Here is a 17,517-nt window from a genome sequence, read left to right as displayed (position 1 = left end):
AATTAACATGAATTTGTCGCATTATGTAATATTCTTTAGTGAAGCATTATAACCCTCTGCCTAACTAGATTTACAGAATTTATATTGTATTATGAAAGGAAAAGAGACTTAAAAATGCTCTGCCTTTGTAAATCCACTCTAAAATTCTTTAGTTTTTAAAGCTTCCTCCCACCTTTAAGATGCATCATCAGTCCCTCCTTTAAAGTGGAAAACTTCACTCTTGAGCGTCCTGTGGCGTCACTGTACACACTAAAAAGGCAATGGTTCTGTTTTGGAACCATGAGTTCTACGTAGAACCATTTCATGCTTAAGTTGTTCTTCAAGGGTTTGTTATCAAAGAAAATCATTCTATATACAACCATGAATGCTTAAAGAACAAAGATTGTGCTGTAGATGGTTCCATTTAGAACCTTTTTGAAAATATAAAAGGAACTATCCACAGCACATTCACCATCAATCAGAAGAGGTCTTTCACAATGCCAAGAACCCTTTTTTTTGTTTTTTCTGAGGCACTCATGGTTCTATATAGAACCATTTTCTTTACTGAAGGACCATCTTGTCAAAGTGTTTTGAAAAGGTTCTTCAGATTGATGGAGAATATGCTGTGTAGGGTTCTATTATAAAAAATGTTTGATGTAGCACCAAAAGGGTTCTAGTGTTATGATACCAAGCGTGTAACAATAACAACCCTATTTGGTGCTATACAGAACTATTTTCAAAAAGGTTCTATATACAACACATTCTGTCAGTCTGAAGAATCATTTAATCATGCAAAGCAGGATAATGGTTAAGCATGAAATGGTTCTATAGAGAGATCATGGTTCTAGAAAGAGCCCTTGAAGAACCATGTTTTAAGTGTGTAGGAGGCGTATGGGTATGTTTACAACAGATGTAGTGATGATTAAATTTGGCCAGAGTACTCCTTTTAAGGCTGTAGTTTTTTCTGTAAACGGGCAGTATTTCTTCTATTTCTCAATGTCCGGCATAAATGCAAGCTGGCATGATCACTGAACAGACAAAAATGATTTCAGAATAGACTGGGGCTTACTGTGAAATATTTATGAAGGTTATGGCTACAGAAAGAGCTGCTTAGAAAGTGAGTAAGTTTAGCAGAGGAAGAAGTATTTGATCCACACAGTGCAGCACCAAACACGGTGAGCTGAAAGCACAGGGGCTTTGTACGTGACTCAGATGACACAGAGGACCAGGTAAACGCGATACAGGTCTTTGTGCACAGGAAATTAAATGAAATCTTATTTGCGAATGCACGTTTACGTACTATTACCTGTAAAAGCCCCCACAATGTAGCCAAAAGGCTTAATGGAACAGAATGACAAGTCACTTTTGTATGCGGTTGTAATGATGCAAGATGGTAAGAGATGAGACATTATAATACTGGTTCGGATTTTGCCAAAACCTTCATCGTTTGAAAGTCTTGCGACAGTTTAAACTAAAGTGACTAACATCGTTCGGGAGAGTGGACCATTATCCCAATAAAACACAAAACTCCTGTAAAGTTACAGTTTTATTTACTTCACATAAAACGCCCATCGAAACAAAAATAACATGAACCGGCCAATCGGCGGGCTGCTTTTCCCGCCTCGTCCAATCAGAACGAACGGAGAGGACAGCGGAGGCTTTCCGGTTCAAGCCTGGTTGATGTGTGCAGGTAAGGGGACGTGAATTTCAGGACTTGTCTTTTAAAACATATTTCTTCTTAGTGCTTATACGGGTGAGGAAAACGGCGTTTGGTTCCACGGTTATAGGCGAGCGCTTTCTTAAATAGTCTACGTGGCCGCGATAACGTTATACTGTACGACAAAGTAAAAATTACCTCAGAGGTTTGCAGTCAACAGGGCCGAAATGGGTCCGTTCAGTCAGTCAGTCAGTGTTAGCAAACAGCATTAGCCTGCTCCGCTTCTGACTTTTAAATGTATTTTTCCAACGTGCTAGACTATTAAGTCTATTAAGGCTATTAAGTGCTTCCTTTTGTTAAAAGAGCCGCTCAAATATCTAAAACATGAGCTACAACGTTTTTCCTCCAGCAGCCGATGCCTGGCCTTGCGACTCGGTTGCCAGCTAATGATAATGACGCTAGCTGCTCAAGTCATTCAAGCTAGCTAACATTATTCAATCCTATCTTTTTTTCTTTCGTCTTTTTTCTATAGGCCTCTCAAAAAAACTGAACTGAAAACACTTGCCGAATAAACACAGCCTTAGTGAGGGCATTGCTGCTATTATTGACAACTTTTTTCGCCAAAATATTCACTCGGGTCCCGAGCATTAACGTTAAATGAGGCTGAAGTTGGCTTCCTATTCACCAGCTTCTTGTTCGAATTTTCCCGTTCCACCTTAAATGGTGCAGCATTTACGTTATTGCGCTTCAAGCACCAGAATGTAATTGCGGCACTATTTAAGGTGGAGCGGTAAAGTTAGAACAAGAAGCTGACTTCAGCTTCGCGAGCAGCAAGCCTCTGTAGCCTCCCGTGAACCTGTGAGACATTTGTGGTGAGACTGCTGCGGGACCACGACAGAGATATCAGCATGTAAACGTCTGTAAACGAGTTATGAGCAGTAAGGAGCTTCAAAATATTTACCTGTATCTAATGCTGGCTTCACACATGCTGGTTAAGTAGGCAGTTCAGGGTTGGGGATAACTGTTTTGTAAGGTGAAGGTTGGCAGTTAAATAGAGTTTAATGTAGAGTTTTGTTTTAGTTGCTCTTTCGAATTAAATCACTAACATTTGTTTTGCAGTGCCGCTTAGACAGACATACAGGAACTGCGTTCTAAAAAATAGAATAAAACATCAGGTTTTTAAAAATGGTTTTGGAGCAAAACTCATCGCCTCTTTTATCTGACCCCTAGGGTTTGACAGTTGTAACCACTCTGTTGGGTGATTGGATGAAGCTGGTCGCTCACAGCTGGTTGGAAATAATGAAAGCTGTCTGGGAAAAGCGGCACAGAGGACTCAGCATGGGTTTGTCAATGGTAAGAAAAATAAGTATTATTCAACGCCTTTTTGCTAACGTCCATCCTACATTTATTTGGTTGCGTCCGTCCTGGTCTCAGATGTGACTGTATTGGAAGGCAGAACATCTTAATACTGAGCGACAGATGGCGCAGTTTCACTAGTTAGGAGTTAAAGAAGCTTTCACTGGAGCCTCTTTGGATTCATCTTCTGTTGCTTTAGGAAAGTCGGGTTTATTTTAGTCTTCAACACAGTGCTTTTATGCAAGCTGTCTATAAAGCTAATTTGTAAAGTTTTCTACCAGTTTTGTCTTTACTAAAGTCTAGCGGATATTCCCATATTGTGCAGTAGCGCCACAAATATAGGAAAGCGGTGCAAAGGCCCAAGGGAGATGACGGGAACTGCACTGGGATAAGTGCTTTTTTCCCTAGTATTGCATGTTTGCTAAGATTCCTAAAAAGGGACATGCATTTCCACACAATTCTCTGGAGCATGTACTCTTAAATTGCTGTCCATGACATCCCTTTCTGGAAATTAGGATGACTGAGTATTTTGTGTGCATACCCTCCAGGGGAGAATGTGGGCATGTAATGCACTTGCCTTCTCACATAGACTTAAATATTTGTGAATCTACTACTGCATGTCACCTCCTGCCAAGGTCAATGCTAAGCTCCCCTCTTTGCTAAGACAGCACACACATACTGATTTGAATACAGCCAGTTTTGTTCCCAGGAACCTCTAGTCACAAACAGCTGCAGCACAGCTGCGTTTCACACCAGCATCCCACAGATTCCTGCTACGCTGTTGTGCCCTAGCAGTTTTCAGGTTGATTGTTTTGCTGTTAATAGTTTTTAGTTGTTGTTTGAAAATGGCACTGAAAATGGCAACTAGCTTTATGGAGTGAGTTTCCCAGACACGGATTAAGCCTACTTTAGGACAAAACTGCATTGCCAGTGGTGATTCTGCCTGTAATTCTTGGTCTAGGCTAGTGGTTTTCAGACCTGCCCATCTGTATTAGGTTTTTGTGTTTTCTTTGCAGTAACATGCCATCAGTGCAACCACCAACACACTGAGTTTAAGATGCAGGAATTAGAGCAGGAATGTACTAAACAGGTGTATTACAGGAGCAGGAATGACTAACTTATTTCGAGGTTTGTGTGACTGTGTTTGTTATCCGTGTCCTAGGGGGGTAATTTACCAAGCAGCATTTCTCAGCTTAGGTGGACAACTTTAGACGGAAGTGAAGACTGTCCGATATGAACATTCCTTACCTTTTTTCTTATTGGATAGACCTGACTTTAGGCCAGAGGCATAGCCAAAGGGGCGGCCAGTGCCATGGTAATATAAGGCATGGCTACCCCGATTATAGAAAGTGAGACAGTCAACCATAAATATTCAGCCATCATTAAAAAAGCATCAGGTTGGCTTATAGTGAACATCTGCTACCAGGATAGTTATCCATCAGTCATAGTAGTCTCTCCATCTTATGTTGGGATAATCTGCTGACCAGACATGATTGTCATGCTAACAAATTTATTTTTACTGCTGAATATGTTCGTGTTGTGGGTTCCTTTATACACTGCCATCTGGTTAGCTTTCTAAATGTTAGACTCGTGTATAATCTGTAGCGAAGGCAGCCTATATTACTAACTTCTCTATGTCTGTATGAAATATTTTTATTAATGTTACACAGTGAAAAAAGATTCAGTTTACTTGATTCAAATACACCATTTCTTCGTGAATGACCAACTTACATTAATGCAGATCTGTTTTTCAGTTTACTTTCAGCAATAATTGTACTGTTATATTCATGTGGAAATGATGTAGATTTAATTAGACCTCACTTATGTCATTTTAATAGAGTGATGCGGTTTTATTTCGTTTTTTTCCAATAACATCTGTGGTTCTTACCTGGCCACCTTGTTGTGAAAGTTCTAGCTGCTTCCCTGCTTTAGGCCCAAATGATCTGTCTGAGAAATCATGCCTCCCGGCCCGGACAAAATCGGGCATTTGGAGTAATACGTTATGGAGTAACACGTTATGAGTGAAACCAGATGTCATGTATATTTTGGTGTTTTTCTGCTCCAAGGCACAAACAGGGCGCTACCCGGGAGTTTCTTGGTGGTTCATTGGATGTAGTTGTAATCTGGAGCGACTGAGCCGCCCCTGCATGTGTTTACCCGTTTCAGACGTTTTAAAGATGCTGAAAAATGATAATTATTTTCACGTTAAATCGCACTTTAGCCCCCTCTAGCTTAGAAGAGCAGACAGAAAATGCACCCATATTCGCTCTAGCGGCGGCTGAGAGGAATGTCTCCCACTGCCCTGCTCTCGTTTTCTGTTTGTCAGACTTGAAATCCGAGGGAGAGGAGCTAGCCGCCATTTTCCTAGCGTCGCTCCCTCTGCAACAACAACAATAAAAATCGGCCAAATCGACAAAAAACGCCGAACTAAAGCCGGCAGGGAGCTTTTTTTGAACTGGAGAGGACTCACGGCTCGCAAAACGTCGTCCAGGACTGGATAATACTGGGTTATTTTTCTCTTTTTTGCTGTGTGTTCGTGGCCTTTGTGGCTGAAGCAGGGCGAGCAGGTTTGGTTCCTTTTAGCTTCGCTGCCCCGTTTTTTTCTTTCGCCCATTTCGTGACTGCAAAACGCAGCGTGACCGAAAACGGAGACCCGCTGGAGCCGGAGCTCCACCGGAGAGAAGGAGCGAAGCCACAACAGTCCAGAACACACCTGCAGCTGGATCATTTTATTTCGCGCTTATTTTCTCTTTTACGTTTTAATTCTCAAACTGCGGAGATTCGTTACCGAAATTCCCCCGGAATCGGCTCCCTCATCACGTGGTAGGTTCCTCCTTTTTCTTTGTTACTTTAAACTATGCAGTGTAAGAGAACTTGGGGAGGAAATTAATAAAATATTAAATTATTTAGTGCCTCGCCGTTCATTACCACAGTTGTAGTTGTGTGGTTTGGTTCTCAGTTCCTAATGTTTGATGTGTGGGACTTCTTTCTCTTCGCTATGACCGAGTTTAGCGTTGCTTTTGCTGCTCTGCGTAGCTTGTTTAGTTATTTCCTCTCGTTTTTCTTTTCTGTTCTTTTTTTTTGGTTCCCGTCAAACCGTGAAAGTAGGCGGCGTAGCGTTAGCTAAAGTCAGACATTCAAGGTTGCAAAAAATCAACCCACCGGCAGCCGAGGCTGTCTGTCTGCTGTTTATCTGCATTTTCATCGCTAGGGAAAAAAGTATGCACGAATATGTACATATGATTTTGGCTTTGAGCGCCTAGGACGAGCCTCAATTATACATCTAATGCTCATCATGCATTATGCCTTTTGTGAGTAAGTGGATTAATTCTGGGTTGGATAACACGCCTGGGCTTTTTCTCTGGGCTTCTGTTCATCTGCCGTGACGTTGGGCACCGTGAGCTTCATTTCAGTGAATGTTTATCACCACATTTCACAACCTCAAATGCAGCTTTGACTCTTGCGAGTGAAAAGGCTGTGAACCAACACCAGTCTGATGGCTTTTCACTTCATTTTGTTCTCCAGTTCAGACGTAGGTAATGTTAGTGGTGCAGGGAGACGCCACGTTTTGCTCAGCAGGATTGCAGTTTTTTTTTTTGTTGTTGCTTTAATCTCATCGGCCACACCGACCGTTCAGGACTCCTGAAGCCTTCTGCGTTGAATGCGCGCCTTTTTGGGACATTTTAGCCAATTTCATGAGACTAAGGAAGGTGTAAATGCGATTTAGGTGTTCAGTGAACATGTGCGGGGCACGAACGTATTTGTAAATGACGCAATGTCCTAAACTTTTGCTCTGAGACTGAACATGGGAGTTTTCCATAACAGGCAGTATTACATAATTTTCCTTTTTGGCTGAAGTTCTGCCTTCGGCCTAGTGAATCTCCAGCCTGAGCAGTAAGAAGGACGGCTCTGTAAATCAATTATGTTCTTTCAGTTTTATTACTGTCTGTACCTTTAATCTCACGTGTTAATGTAACCTGTTCACCTTTGTATTTTTACAGTGCCCTTCATTCCTGCCATCATCGTTTTTGCCCTCCTTTTTTTAATAACACCCGACCTGCACAACCTGTGGTTAGTGTTACACACGCTGTACTTTTCCATCATATAATGTGGTACGGTGCGTATCCTTGAACCAGACTTGAAGCCTTAGAGGTTAAATGGTGCTCTTTGTGAGGCTGCTGCTGGTGTTTGAAAGTAAAAATGTAATTTAAAGCCTGTTCACTGTTTCATTGGCGTTAAATCTAAAAAGCCACTGGGCTGTAGAGCCTGGCTGTACGACGGTCGGTCAAACTCCACGTTCGACATCAAGAACATGTTTGGACCGGAATGCTTTTATGTCCTTATTGTAAGAAAACGTAGCAGTGTTTTTTTTCTCTCTCTCTAGTTTTGTTTTGTCTAATCTCACACGCCCACTCTTAAGATTAATTTAGTAAGTGAAGGTCAATTGGTCTGCCCCCGTTTGCTCGACTGCTTACAAATGTTAAAGTTAAAGCTTGTGTTTTTTAATGTTGTACTACTTTGCCAGCAGTGGTCTTGATCTAAGCCTAAACATGTTTCCTCTTTTGTCACATGTTGTTCGTTACTGCTGTTTTTTTATCGCTGTGGGCTGCGTAGTACGGATTTCTTGTATGTTTAGTTCCTTGTTTGATAAGCGATGCTTCATCAGCGCAGCCTCTAAAGCTTTCTAATTAATTTTACACCCAGGTCACGCCCAAAGTAGCACTAGCTTAATATGGCTATTTGTATGCCACTAGAGAGACCCAAGAGGCAACATGTTAACCGAGGTTTATCAGTCTTCTATTTCCTCTTAGTTGAAACTCCTCAGATTCAGCAGTGCCCTGCATCCTCACAGGATGTTATGTAACAGGTCAGCCAGAGAAGTGTTGTAATTTTTTCAGGGTGGTGCAGTCACTGTGAGATTTACTTGGGAATGTTTTCTGTCTCTGGCCTTACCATCTAGCTGTTCTTATAAGCAGCACCAGTTATGGTTATTGTGAGTCAGTGAATACAGATGCGGTAACTACTGACTAATGCTTTATGAACTAAGCATTTGTCTTTTTTTTGTGTGTGTATTTTCTTTTTGACGGTTTTGCTGTCGTGCATCCATTAGCTGTGGAGAGCATTATTATTTCTGGCTTGCCTGTTGCTGCTTTTCAAAGCCAATCTAAGTGGGAGATGGAACATCTATGAATAATGTGATGTAGGACGTTTAACTACAGGCTTTGTATCTTATCACACTCCTCCGCAAATCTTACTTAAGCTGAATGTAGATATGAAAAGGACAATAAGGACAGAGTCCTGTATCTATGATGTAGTATTTGTTTCATGACTTTGCAGTCTAGCAGGCCCATGATGATTTTTCTTTTCTGAAGTTATTTAAGCTAAGATGACTGATTTCCTTCCTTAGTTGAGCGTGGGTGTCGAGGTGGTAGTCTCCCACGAGAGACGAAATGAAAAATGAAATTGAATAGGGGCAGTTTAAATGTAGTGACTGACTCTGCCTGAACATGTCAAGGTGAGTCTTCTGGAAAGTTCAGGACTAGGTCTTGGAGAGATGCTTGGGACTTTTGGTTGTATAGAAGGAGGTAACACTAGGGCTGCATGATATGACCAAAATCTTAGTACTGTGATTAAATTGTTACACATGGCATTAGGGGTGGGCAGTATGACGACGTTAATGGTTATCTTAATAAATTATACCCAGATGTACTTTTTTTAAACGTGTATTGGAAATCTTCTGTATTTAAAGACCACTGAGTGCATGTTTTACTACAAAGAGACAAGTGTGGACTTGTGTAATGAAGTATTTAAAATGTTGTTTAGTTTTTGAAACTGTAAGTGTGGTACTACTTGTCCTTTTTATTTCAGTTTTTTTTAAGTCTCAGAAAAACTAAATACTGTGATATTGTGGATCATGAAAATGTATTTAAGTAAATTTTTTTGTCTTTTTGTCCATTCCATATGGTTACTGAGGTTTGCCTTTTATAAAATTACAAGCATATTGGTGAAGTAATGAATCAAAATGTGCCTTTTACCCAAGATTAGTTTTGTGGGATTATGTCAATTCTATGATCGAAATGTCCCCAGATTCTTATCTGAATCACTGATTGGTCAGGATGCTTACAGCTCACAGTAAAATTGTGATTTGATTGAAGGCCTTCTTCAGCATCAGTATTTGAGAGGTCAAAATTTTGATGTCTATCCAAAATAAAAAAAAAAAAGTTATGTACGTAGTTTAAGGCATATAGTGAGATTAGGCTACCTGTGTTGTGCTTTGTTTGTGTTGCTGGACACAGTGGGGCTCCCCCAATCACAGACCACACACGTCATGCACTCTACTGTGTCTTCTTTTCGGCTCTCTGCTTGCCATTAAAATGAAGGGCAGATGTGCCTGTCAAAGTTTTTCTTTATTGTGTGTAAAATTTTAAGCTCTTTTTAATGAAATGCATTCAGATGGACATTTGTAAACTGGCTCAGCTGGGACTGCTTCAGACATGTGGAACAAATCCTGGGCTTAATGAGTCCTGCGGAATCTGTTAACCTTGTGTTGCTGACTACGTAGCTGCTTTAGCTGTTTTTAAACAGTGTTTTCTTGCTCTTTGTTTTTATTCAGTCGTTTTTAGGAAGGAAAAAAACACAAGCAGACTTAAGGTTAAGTACCTGTTGCTGTTTTGTTTGTCAAACCAGGTGATAAACACAGGCAGTGTTGTTGAGAGCTGCTCAGTGCTTGGCTTTCAACCCAATGTATAGTCTAAAAGTTCAGTGTACTACATCATGGCCTAACAGACCAAGTAAAACCGTGCACATTCGTCCTCGTCAGTGCCTTGTGGTTTGGACGCATTATGTTGTTTCATTCTGTGGAAGTCTTTCTTGTTGGGGAGTGATTGTACATGATCCCAGTATCTCTCTACAGCACTCTAAAGGCAGTATTGTATAGTAAACTATAACATTACAGCACTTGTCATGTACTGCTGTCATGAGTACAGCCATTTTTTTGGTGTATTACATGTTGCTTAGCACAAAATCCAAGTGAAGAGTGAATTATGCTATCTTTGTATATATTTATTTATATTGTTGATTTATATTTCAGATTTTGTTTCCGACACAGCTCCAAGCTTCATGCTAGATACCTGTCTCTAATCGTGTTCTTTTATATCTGAAGGCTTTATTGATATAACAATTGATTTGCATTGTGTTGCTGTTTATATTATATTGTTCCATTGTAACTAGCATGTTAGTTTTTGGCCAGTTTGTTAATTTGTGGCTAATGTATTAGCTTGGGGCTGGATCATTAGATCAGGATATAAACAATAAAACTATAAAGCCAGCTTTGATTCAGGTATTGCAGTTTCATCATTTAGAATGCTGTAATAAACTGCAACAGAAACATCAACCTAGTCATGTAAAGCACATTTTCAGATACGCCCTATGTGTACTGTATCGAAACATGACACAGTGGAGTCTCGATTTGATATATCAATACCTACATTTTGCGAATTGGTAGTTTTTTTTTTGTTTTTTGTTTTTTACCCCTCCAGTCCTGTTAAGGCATGCTCAAAAGACATGAGCCATTTGGTAGGTGTGTTCTGTAACATCATTCTGCCTCGTCAAATTCAGTAGAATCTCAGTCTGGTATGAAAGGTTTCCCCTGGGCTTGGCACAGGTTACTTTGTAGCATAATGATATATATTGCGTATTGTTTGCTCAGCCTCTGCTTTGTGTTAAGAGCAGGATTGGAGGCAGTGTTCGCAGGTTAATGTAATTATACGCCTGTGATTTTGTGTTCACCGTAAGGTGATGGGCTTTGGAAAAGGCATCACGGTGGGTGGCAACTTGCCCTTGTGAATACTGGAAAAGTGGGTTGAGAGTCAGTTTGCCATTCCTGTTGCAACACAGTCAAGTGTTTGTGTATGTGTAAGCACATGCTCTTAGCAAATATATTTGAGTAATAAATTGATCATTGCACACTAAAAGAGTGAGGTTAGTGTGGTGAGAGTTGACGCACTGCAAATTGTTCCTGCTGGACTGGTCATTGAATATTCTTTCAGATTGGAAAATGTGGTAAAAGCATTAAAAGCAGAACTTATGAATGATGAATTCTGTCTACTTAGATTAGAATGTAGGATAGCACACATTTTACTGGGTTTTGTGTATATTTGTTGTATTTGTGTATTTTTCCATAAATTGTGATGCAGTTGATATTTGTCTGCTTGGATTTTGTAACACTGCTTGATTACTTCTAATGATTTTAGTTTATTGTTGTAAAGACCTCCCAGATGTCAACAAGCTACATTTGAAGCATATTGCTACTCTCTTTTACTAGGGCTTTAGTAGGGCTTCAGAACTCTGTAAGAAGGCAATAGCCAAACATGGGTCCATTAAGCATCTCTGTGAAGTTTTAAAAATTGAACACGCTTAGAGGGTGGTGAACCAAACAAGAAGTGTTTTGTCACTGTATGAAAATGGTATGAGAGTTATGCGAGTGCCAGTGATGGGGGCATGGTCTGTCGCCACATGTTTTCAAACCATTGATCAGCCAACCTGATATGGTAGGTTGAATTCTCACAGGCACTTTTCTAAACAGAAGTAAGGATGGCAACGTTTCCAGTCGTGTGTTTTGGCACCGTCAGTCCCAGATGGGAGTTGAAAGCGTGCTTTTGCCCTTGGTTTCTAAGCTTTTTGACCAAGCATAACACCAGACCTTGACTGGTCTCTGCTATGGTTTGAGGGGGTGTGGGGTGGGTGTGTGTGTGTGTGTGTGTGTGTGTGTATAATGTCTAATAACAAGCTAAGCTGTAGGTCAGAGTTGGTCCATTAATGGTTTTTGTTTTATGTTGCAGATTAGTTTTCCTGTGTTTGTATCTTGCATCCCTTGTATCTTTTGATGGGTGTATTACCAAAACTGTTACAACTCTCATCACAAGTAGAGAGAGAGAGAGAGAGAGATTTGCAAAATATGAACCTAAGCCAGTTAATCTCATGGACAAATTTTTTTTTTATTTGTGATGAGAGTAATAGACATGTTTATTGTATATACATTTCAATCATAAATACAATGTATTAGCGATGCTCCAATAAGGAACATCTGGGCCTGATACAATAACCAATCATTAACTCCTCCTTTGAGCTTTGGTGATACTGATGCAGTGATGGCTGTAATTGATATTTGTGAATTTACTTTGACCCAGCCCACATACAGGGAAGTGAAATGGATACTGCATTTAAATCTGAGAGTGCAGCATTTCAGCGCCTGGCAAACTTGTGCTGTAATAATTATGATAAAATAGTTGGAGCCCAAAGTGAAGTTCATTCATTAGTTAACCATCTGCTGTTGTGGATGAAGTGAGTGTTCTTTATTAACTGTTGTTAAGGCATGTTCAATCCTGGTTAGAAGTGTGCACAAGTTAGTTGTCCTTTTACAGATGCTGTTTAGCTTGCGGAGGTAGTGAGCTGTTAGTAGCTAGCTGTTATGATTAGTGCTTAGCGGTTAGTGTTTTAGTGACGTGTTTGTGGTGGCATGGTATTGTAGCTCTGTTAAACAAAAAAAGGCTAAACGCTTGATATGTCTGTGCTATATGTGATCTCTGGTGTACATTTTGTTGGTAATAATTTTACACCCACAGGAGCTCATGTGTCCAAATACTGACTACTACTGCTGTCTGTGGTTAAAAGTATGGAAAGTTAACTCCTCTGCTTTATTGTGCTCTGACCAGCACCTCAGAGCAAACCACGCATAAATCATATAGTTCTTAAAAATTTCCCAGCATTTTTAATGAATTAGTTATTCTTGTTTGCTACATTCTTTTAAAAAGTAGATAATTAATATGAAATTTAAAATGTATTTAAAAATAGCTAGTAATTCTCCTTAGCCATAGTTATTTATTGATTGTAACTATAGTCTTGGAACACATTTTAAGGCTCTCTTTGACAAATTGTCTGTACAACTGATGATTTGTCATTGTATTGTCATTTTTTTTGTTTTGTTTGGTGAATGTAAACTGTTGTGGCAAAGGGGCACTGGACTGTAGACAATGTGAATCCCTGTCTTATTTTACTTGTTTTAAATTTTCCTGGCTTTTTTGTTTGGTGGTTTTGTATTTGTTTTTGTGATGTCACAAAAAACCCACATGGAATGCAACATATTAGAGTTCATTCACATATCTGTCTTAAAGGCATGGAGACCAACAGCCTGTTTAATTCTATAGTTTAAGAGAGGCTTAAAAGTGATCATAAAGTAAAGTGGAAGCAAAGATAACTGCCTCAGCTTTGCTAATTTCTTTAGTTTTACAAGCATTTCGAATAAACATCCGCTTGAAGTTTCCAGCCTATGAGACCCTCTCCTATGTTCATGATGAGAAATAGCGCTATAAAAACAGCTGACGCCTTCATAGGTGTGTCATGGAAAAAGGCAAAAATGACACAATTCAGAGGCGCTGCCTCTCGCCCCCTCAATCCTTGAAAAAACCTTGAGTTTACTCTCCCCTTCATAGCCTTTGCAGACTAGATTTTTTGTTAATGGAGAGAATTTGCCAGTGTGTTACTTTTCTCCAAACAAATGAGCTTATTTTTGTTAAAGCCCATTGTATTCCATCTGCTCAGAATAGTGAGTGTCCTGCTCCAAAGTTTCACCACATGCTTGTATTTTTGTGGTTGGCTGTGTTGAAACCCTGATCTTGTGCCACAAAGCTAAGGTCAGTTTTATTGTGCACGAGTAAAGGCTGTCGGGTACAAGTGTCCCCGGCAAAAGGACCATATGCATATTTACTGTCTTGGTGCAGTTACTGACTGGGGCTTAAATATTATGGGAATACGTAACATTTTATCAGTCTCAACATGGTCATCTAACACTTGTTAATGACTGTGAACGAGACCATTCTTGTAGACGCTAGGCCTAGGCAGTATCTAAAAATTATGGACACAATATTTTCTAGTAAAAAAAAAAAATGAGGCTATTGATAATATTGCACACACCTGAAACAAATACATGTGTACAAGCTTTCACCTACTTTCTATTGTGTTTCTAGCTTACGTGCTTTAAGCATTAACTGTTTTAATGAAAACATATCAAATAATAAAACATTGAGGAACCCAGTAACTTGAATGCTACTTCCTATCATTATAATTGATGTTACTGCAGACACTTTCCTGAGCTGCTTCCGATTGTAGGGTTTCTTCAGTATCATGGCAACTTGCATGCTAAAAGCACTCCTTACTGGAGAATCTTCAGATTGCCAGCAGTTTTCAAAGCCATGGCCATACACTTTCCACATTTAAAACAAGGCATTTTCTGTCAATACTGCAGTGTTTTCAGAATTCATCTAACAATTGATGGATTAATCTGTACAGAAAATACTGCATGTTTTGCTTGTCACATGCAGTAAAATTTTACATGCCCCATGTTAATGTAGTGTTTTCACAGTAAGAGTGAATGAACCATTGTATACATGCTGTTCATTAGAATCTATACCCTTTTCTCTGAGAGCACCAGCTGCAGTCTGGGGTCAGAAGAGCTTTCTTTCCAGGTTCGAGCTAACTTAGCTGCTCTACAGTAATATCCAGTGACTAGCCTGTGTGGGTTTATTTTTGTTGTTTGTTTGTTTATTATTTATTTATTTTTACTGCAGTGAGTCACTTTCAGGCAAGCTTAAGTTAACAAAGTAAGAATAGAAATCCATGTGGTAAAGCTAGCGTTACAGTGCATAATAAAGAGAATCAGACAGCTCTTAACAATCCCACCCCCTTTTCTCTCACAGTGGGGAAAAAACAAACAAAAAAAAAAACTGACCACTGGCGTGTGTCCCTGCACACTTCATAAATGTGAACCCCAATTTCACAACATATTACATGTTTATTTTGGATTATCTGTACTGCTGCAGTGACTTTCAGGCTTTGTTTCTACGAGGACTCGTATTGTGAAGTCTCCTTTCGTCATGTTGGTGCTTTGCTTCGAATGACAGCGTCTGACAGCTCAAGCAAGTTAGAGGTAGCGAGGCTGAGCGCTCAGGAAGAACCGTTTCATGTATAAGGCAAAGCTGAAGCCAAATACAGCCTTAAATAAAGCTCAACAGTTTGTGTGGAATCCGCTGTGTCTTCTTCTGTAGCGTGAAACGCTACAATATTTACAGCTGTTAAATGGTAAATTAGTCTTCTCTAGTTCTCTCTTGGTTCTTCTTCCAAAACACAGATTATTGCCTTTTACACATCACCATTCGGTTACTTATCAGTCATTGATGATATCTGATTACATCGCGCTAACGCCTAGGCCGGGTTGTTAGTTACATAATATAATCCTTTATAGCCTGAACTGTAGGCCTGCCGTAGTAAACATGCTGAGATTTCCTCTCTTTGCTCAGAAAAATTATTTAACGTAGTAGGTTCAAAGCAGATATGCTGTGAGCCTTCAAAAAGCTTTGAGTGTGTGTGTGTGTGTGTGTGTGTAGGTTCAAAGCAGATATGCTGTGACCCTTCAAAAAGCTTTGTGTGTGTGTGTGTGTGTGTGTGTGTAAAATAAATAAATAAATGTGTATAGAAATTCTACATGCTTTTGCTCTGGCAAAAGCACTGACCTACATTGAAATTGTCAGCTGTTTGTCTTCCAGTGCAACATTGGTAAAGCTAAGATGGCCAAAAATGCAGTGACCTGCGTTATAGAAAATCTTGACCATATACCATAAAAGAAATTTTTAGTCATACAGATCTCTGAATGATGGCACAATTGTTAAATAGTTGACTAATCAAATAATAATTGATCAGTTATGGAATTATTTTGCTGCAGTTCTAGGTGAATCACATTTTGTGAGTTTTACATTTTTACTTATTACTTGTTTAAATTTCCTGATGCATTTTATTGGTCTGTTGCTGGATATCTGAAAATTTTCTTTCCTTCCCAACAGGCTGTCCTTGGGCGTGACGGTAGGTGGGTGGTGTGGAGCTGGCCTCAGCACCGGGAGAGGCCCCCTCGCCCGCCCCCTCCCAGCGCTGCATGGCTGCAATGGCGCCCGCTTTAACCGACGCGCCGGCCGAAGCTCACCGCATACGCTTCAAACTGGCTCCGCCCTCCTCCACTCTCTCCCCTAGTGGTGTGGAGGGAAACGGTGGCACCAGCCACATCCTTGTTTCCAGTAACGGCACGGTCAAGCGCAAGGCCTCGGAAGAGCGCGCTCTCCGTGGGGCAGGCTCTTGCAAGCGAGAGGAACCAGCTCGGGTAGACGCATCACAGACGCATTTGGGTAAGATCCAGCCGCTCGTTACTTCGTACCGCTGCTCGGATGTGATATCCATGCACTCGCCGAAGGAGTCCCTAAAGCTGCAAGGTGTCCTCTTGCAGAATCACAGTATCCTGCCTGGTTTCTTACCACGCAAACACCAGGCCTTGGAGCTTTCTGAGGAACAGTTCAAAAGCATCATGAGTGGAGGGAGTGGGAGTGGACCATGTGGCCCACCTGCTCTACAGGGTACCCCTGTGAATGGCATGGCTAAGAAATTGACTAAACCAGGTCCTGACAACAGAGAAAATACCTTGACCTTGAATGGAGGCAGACATGCTGGACAGGAGTCGCTTCTTCAGTCTCAAGTTGTTGCCTCACATAGGGGGCTGATGGGAAATGGCCCTCTTAGAGGTGGCACTGAACAACACCAGTGCACTAGAGATGTATCCCAGGACCATCCCAGTAACCAAGAATCCCTTTCTTCCTTTTCTCCCTCTATTGCGCCTTCAGACCTTGACGAGGAAAAGGTTTCAGACAGATTGCCTTCACTTACCACGGACACTTCAGTTGTTTCTCCTGCAGCACCGCAGTACCCACTAGGCAGCGTAGGAGCGGAGCTGCGCGACCGGACCCAGCAAAGCCAGAGCCGACAGGGTGAGATCGAGGGTCGGCTACGACGATTGCGCAAACGGCTGCAGGTAGTACAGGCTAAGCAAGTTGAGCGTCACGTGCAACAGCAGTTGGGGGGACTACTACGGAGCACACTGGGACCTCTGGATGCCTTGCGGCAGCAGCAGGGACGCCACAGTACGGAGCCACTCACACCTCAGGAGAGAGACAGGCTTGGCCGTTTTCTAAAAGGAGGTTCAGTGCCTGCTGAGTTAGAGCGTCTCTCACTCAACTGCACCACCAACCTGAGGTCTGCAGAAAACGCCTTCGATTCGGATGCTACCGAAAGCAGCTCTGGAGGGGAGACAGACGTGGAAGAGGATGAGCTTGCCAGGGTGGACATCGAGCAACGGTACATCCCTCTGTGAGTAGTGCACTAAGGATGAGGTTGGGTTGAAAATTATTGAGGGCTGTGATGAGGTTGGGTTGAAGATTATTGAGGGCTGTGATGAGGTTTGATTGAAGATTATTGATGGATTTGAAAGATGTTTATTTGTGGAATAGTGATGTGTTTGCTTGGCACAAGAATCGTTGTTCTTTTGCAGTTGATAAAGGTTATCTTGTGAATTGTTTACATAGAAGGGGCTGCTTCTGGGCTGTACATTGACAAAACTGGAGAGTCTTACCATAAAATTACTGTGCGTCTCC

At 41.0% G+C, this 17,517-nt stretch overlaps 1 protein-coding gene across 4 annotated transcripts in view; it reads left to right on the top strand.

Moving 5' to 3' along the window:
- The first annotated feature begins 1,652 nt into the window (after window positions 1-1,652).
- Window positions 1,653-17,517, top strand: part of kansl1b (KAT8 regulatory NSL complex subunit 1b) — a 70,844-nt gene continuing 54,979 nt past the window's right edge. Inside the window, exons 1-3 of one of the 4 annotated variants that reach the window (XM_017717352.1) lie at window positions 1,653-1,669; window positions 2,867-2,989; window positions 15,886-17,233. In XM_017717352.1, the coding sequence (XP_017572841.1) occupies window positions 15,975-17,233 (1,259 nt within the window). In that variant the 5' untranslated portion in view covers window positions 1,653-1,669; window positions 2,867-2,989; window positions 15,886-15,974. Of the gene's footprint in view, window positions 1,670-2,866; window positions 2,990-5,308; window positions 5,816-15,885; window positions 17,234-17,517 lie in introns of those variants that run through there. The other 3 variants (XM_017717354.2, XM_017717355.2, XM_017717351.2) reach the window with 3 other exon arrangements.

This window comes from Pygocentrus nattereri, chromosome 1 (genome assembly GCF_015220715.1).
Source record: "Pygocentrus nattereri isolate fPygNat1 chromosome 1, fPygNat1.pri, whole genome shotgun sequence".
NCBI classification, from domain to species: Eukaryota; Metazoa; Chordata; class Actinopteri; order Characiformes; family Serrasalmidae; genus Pygocentrus; species Pygocentrus nattereri.
This window is presented reverse-complemented; position numbering and strand designations above follow the sequence as displayed.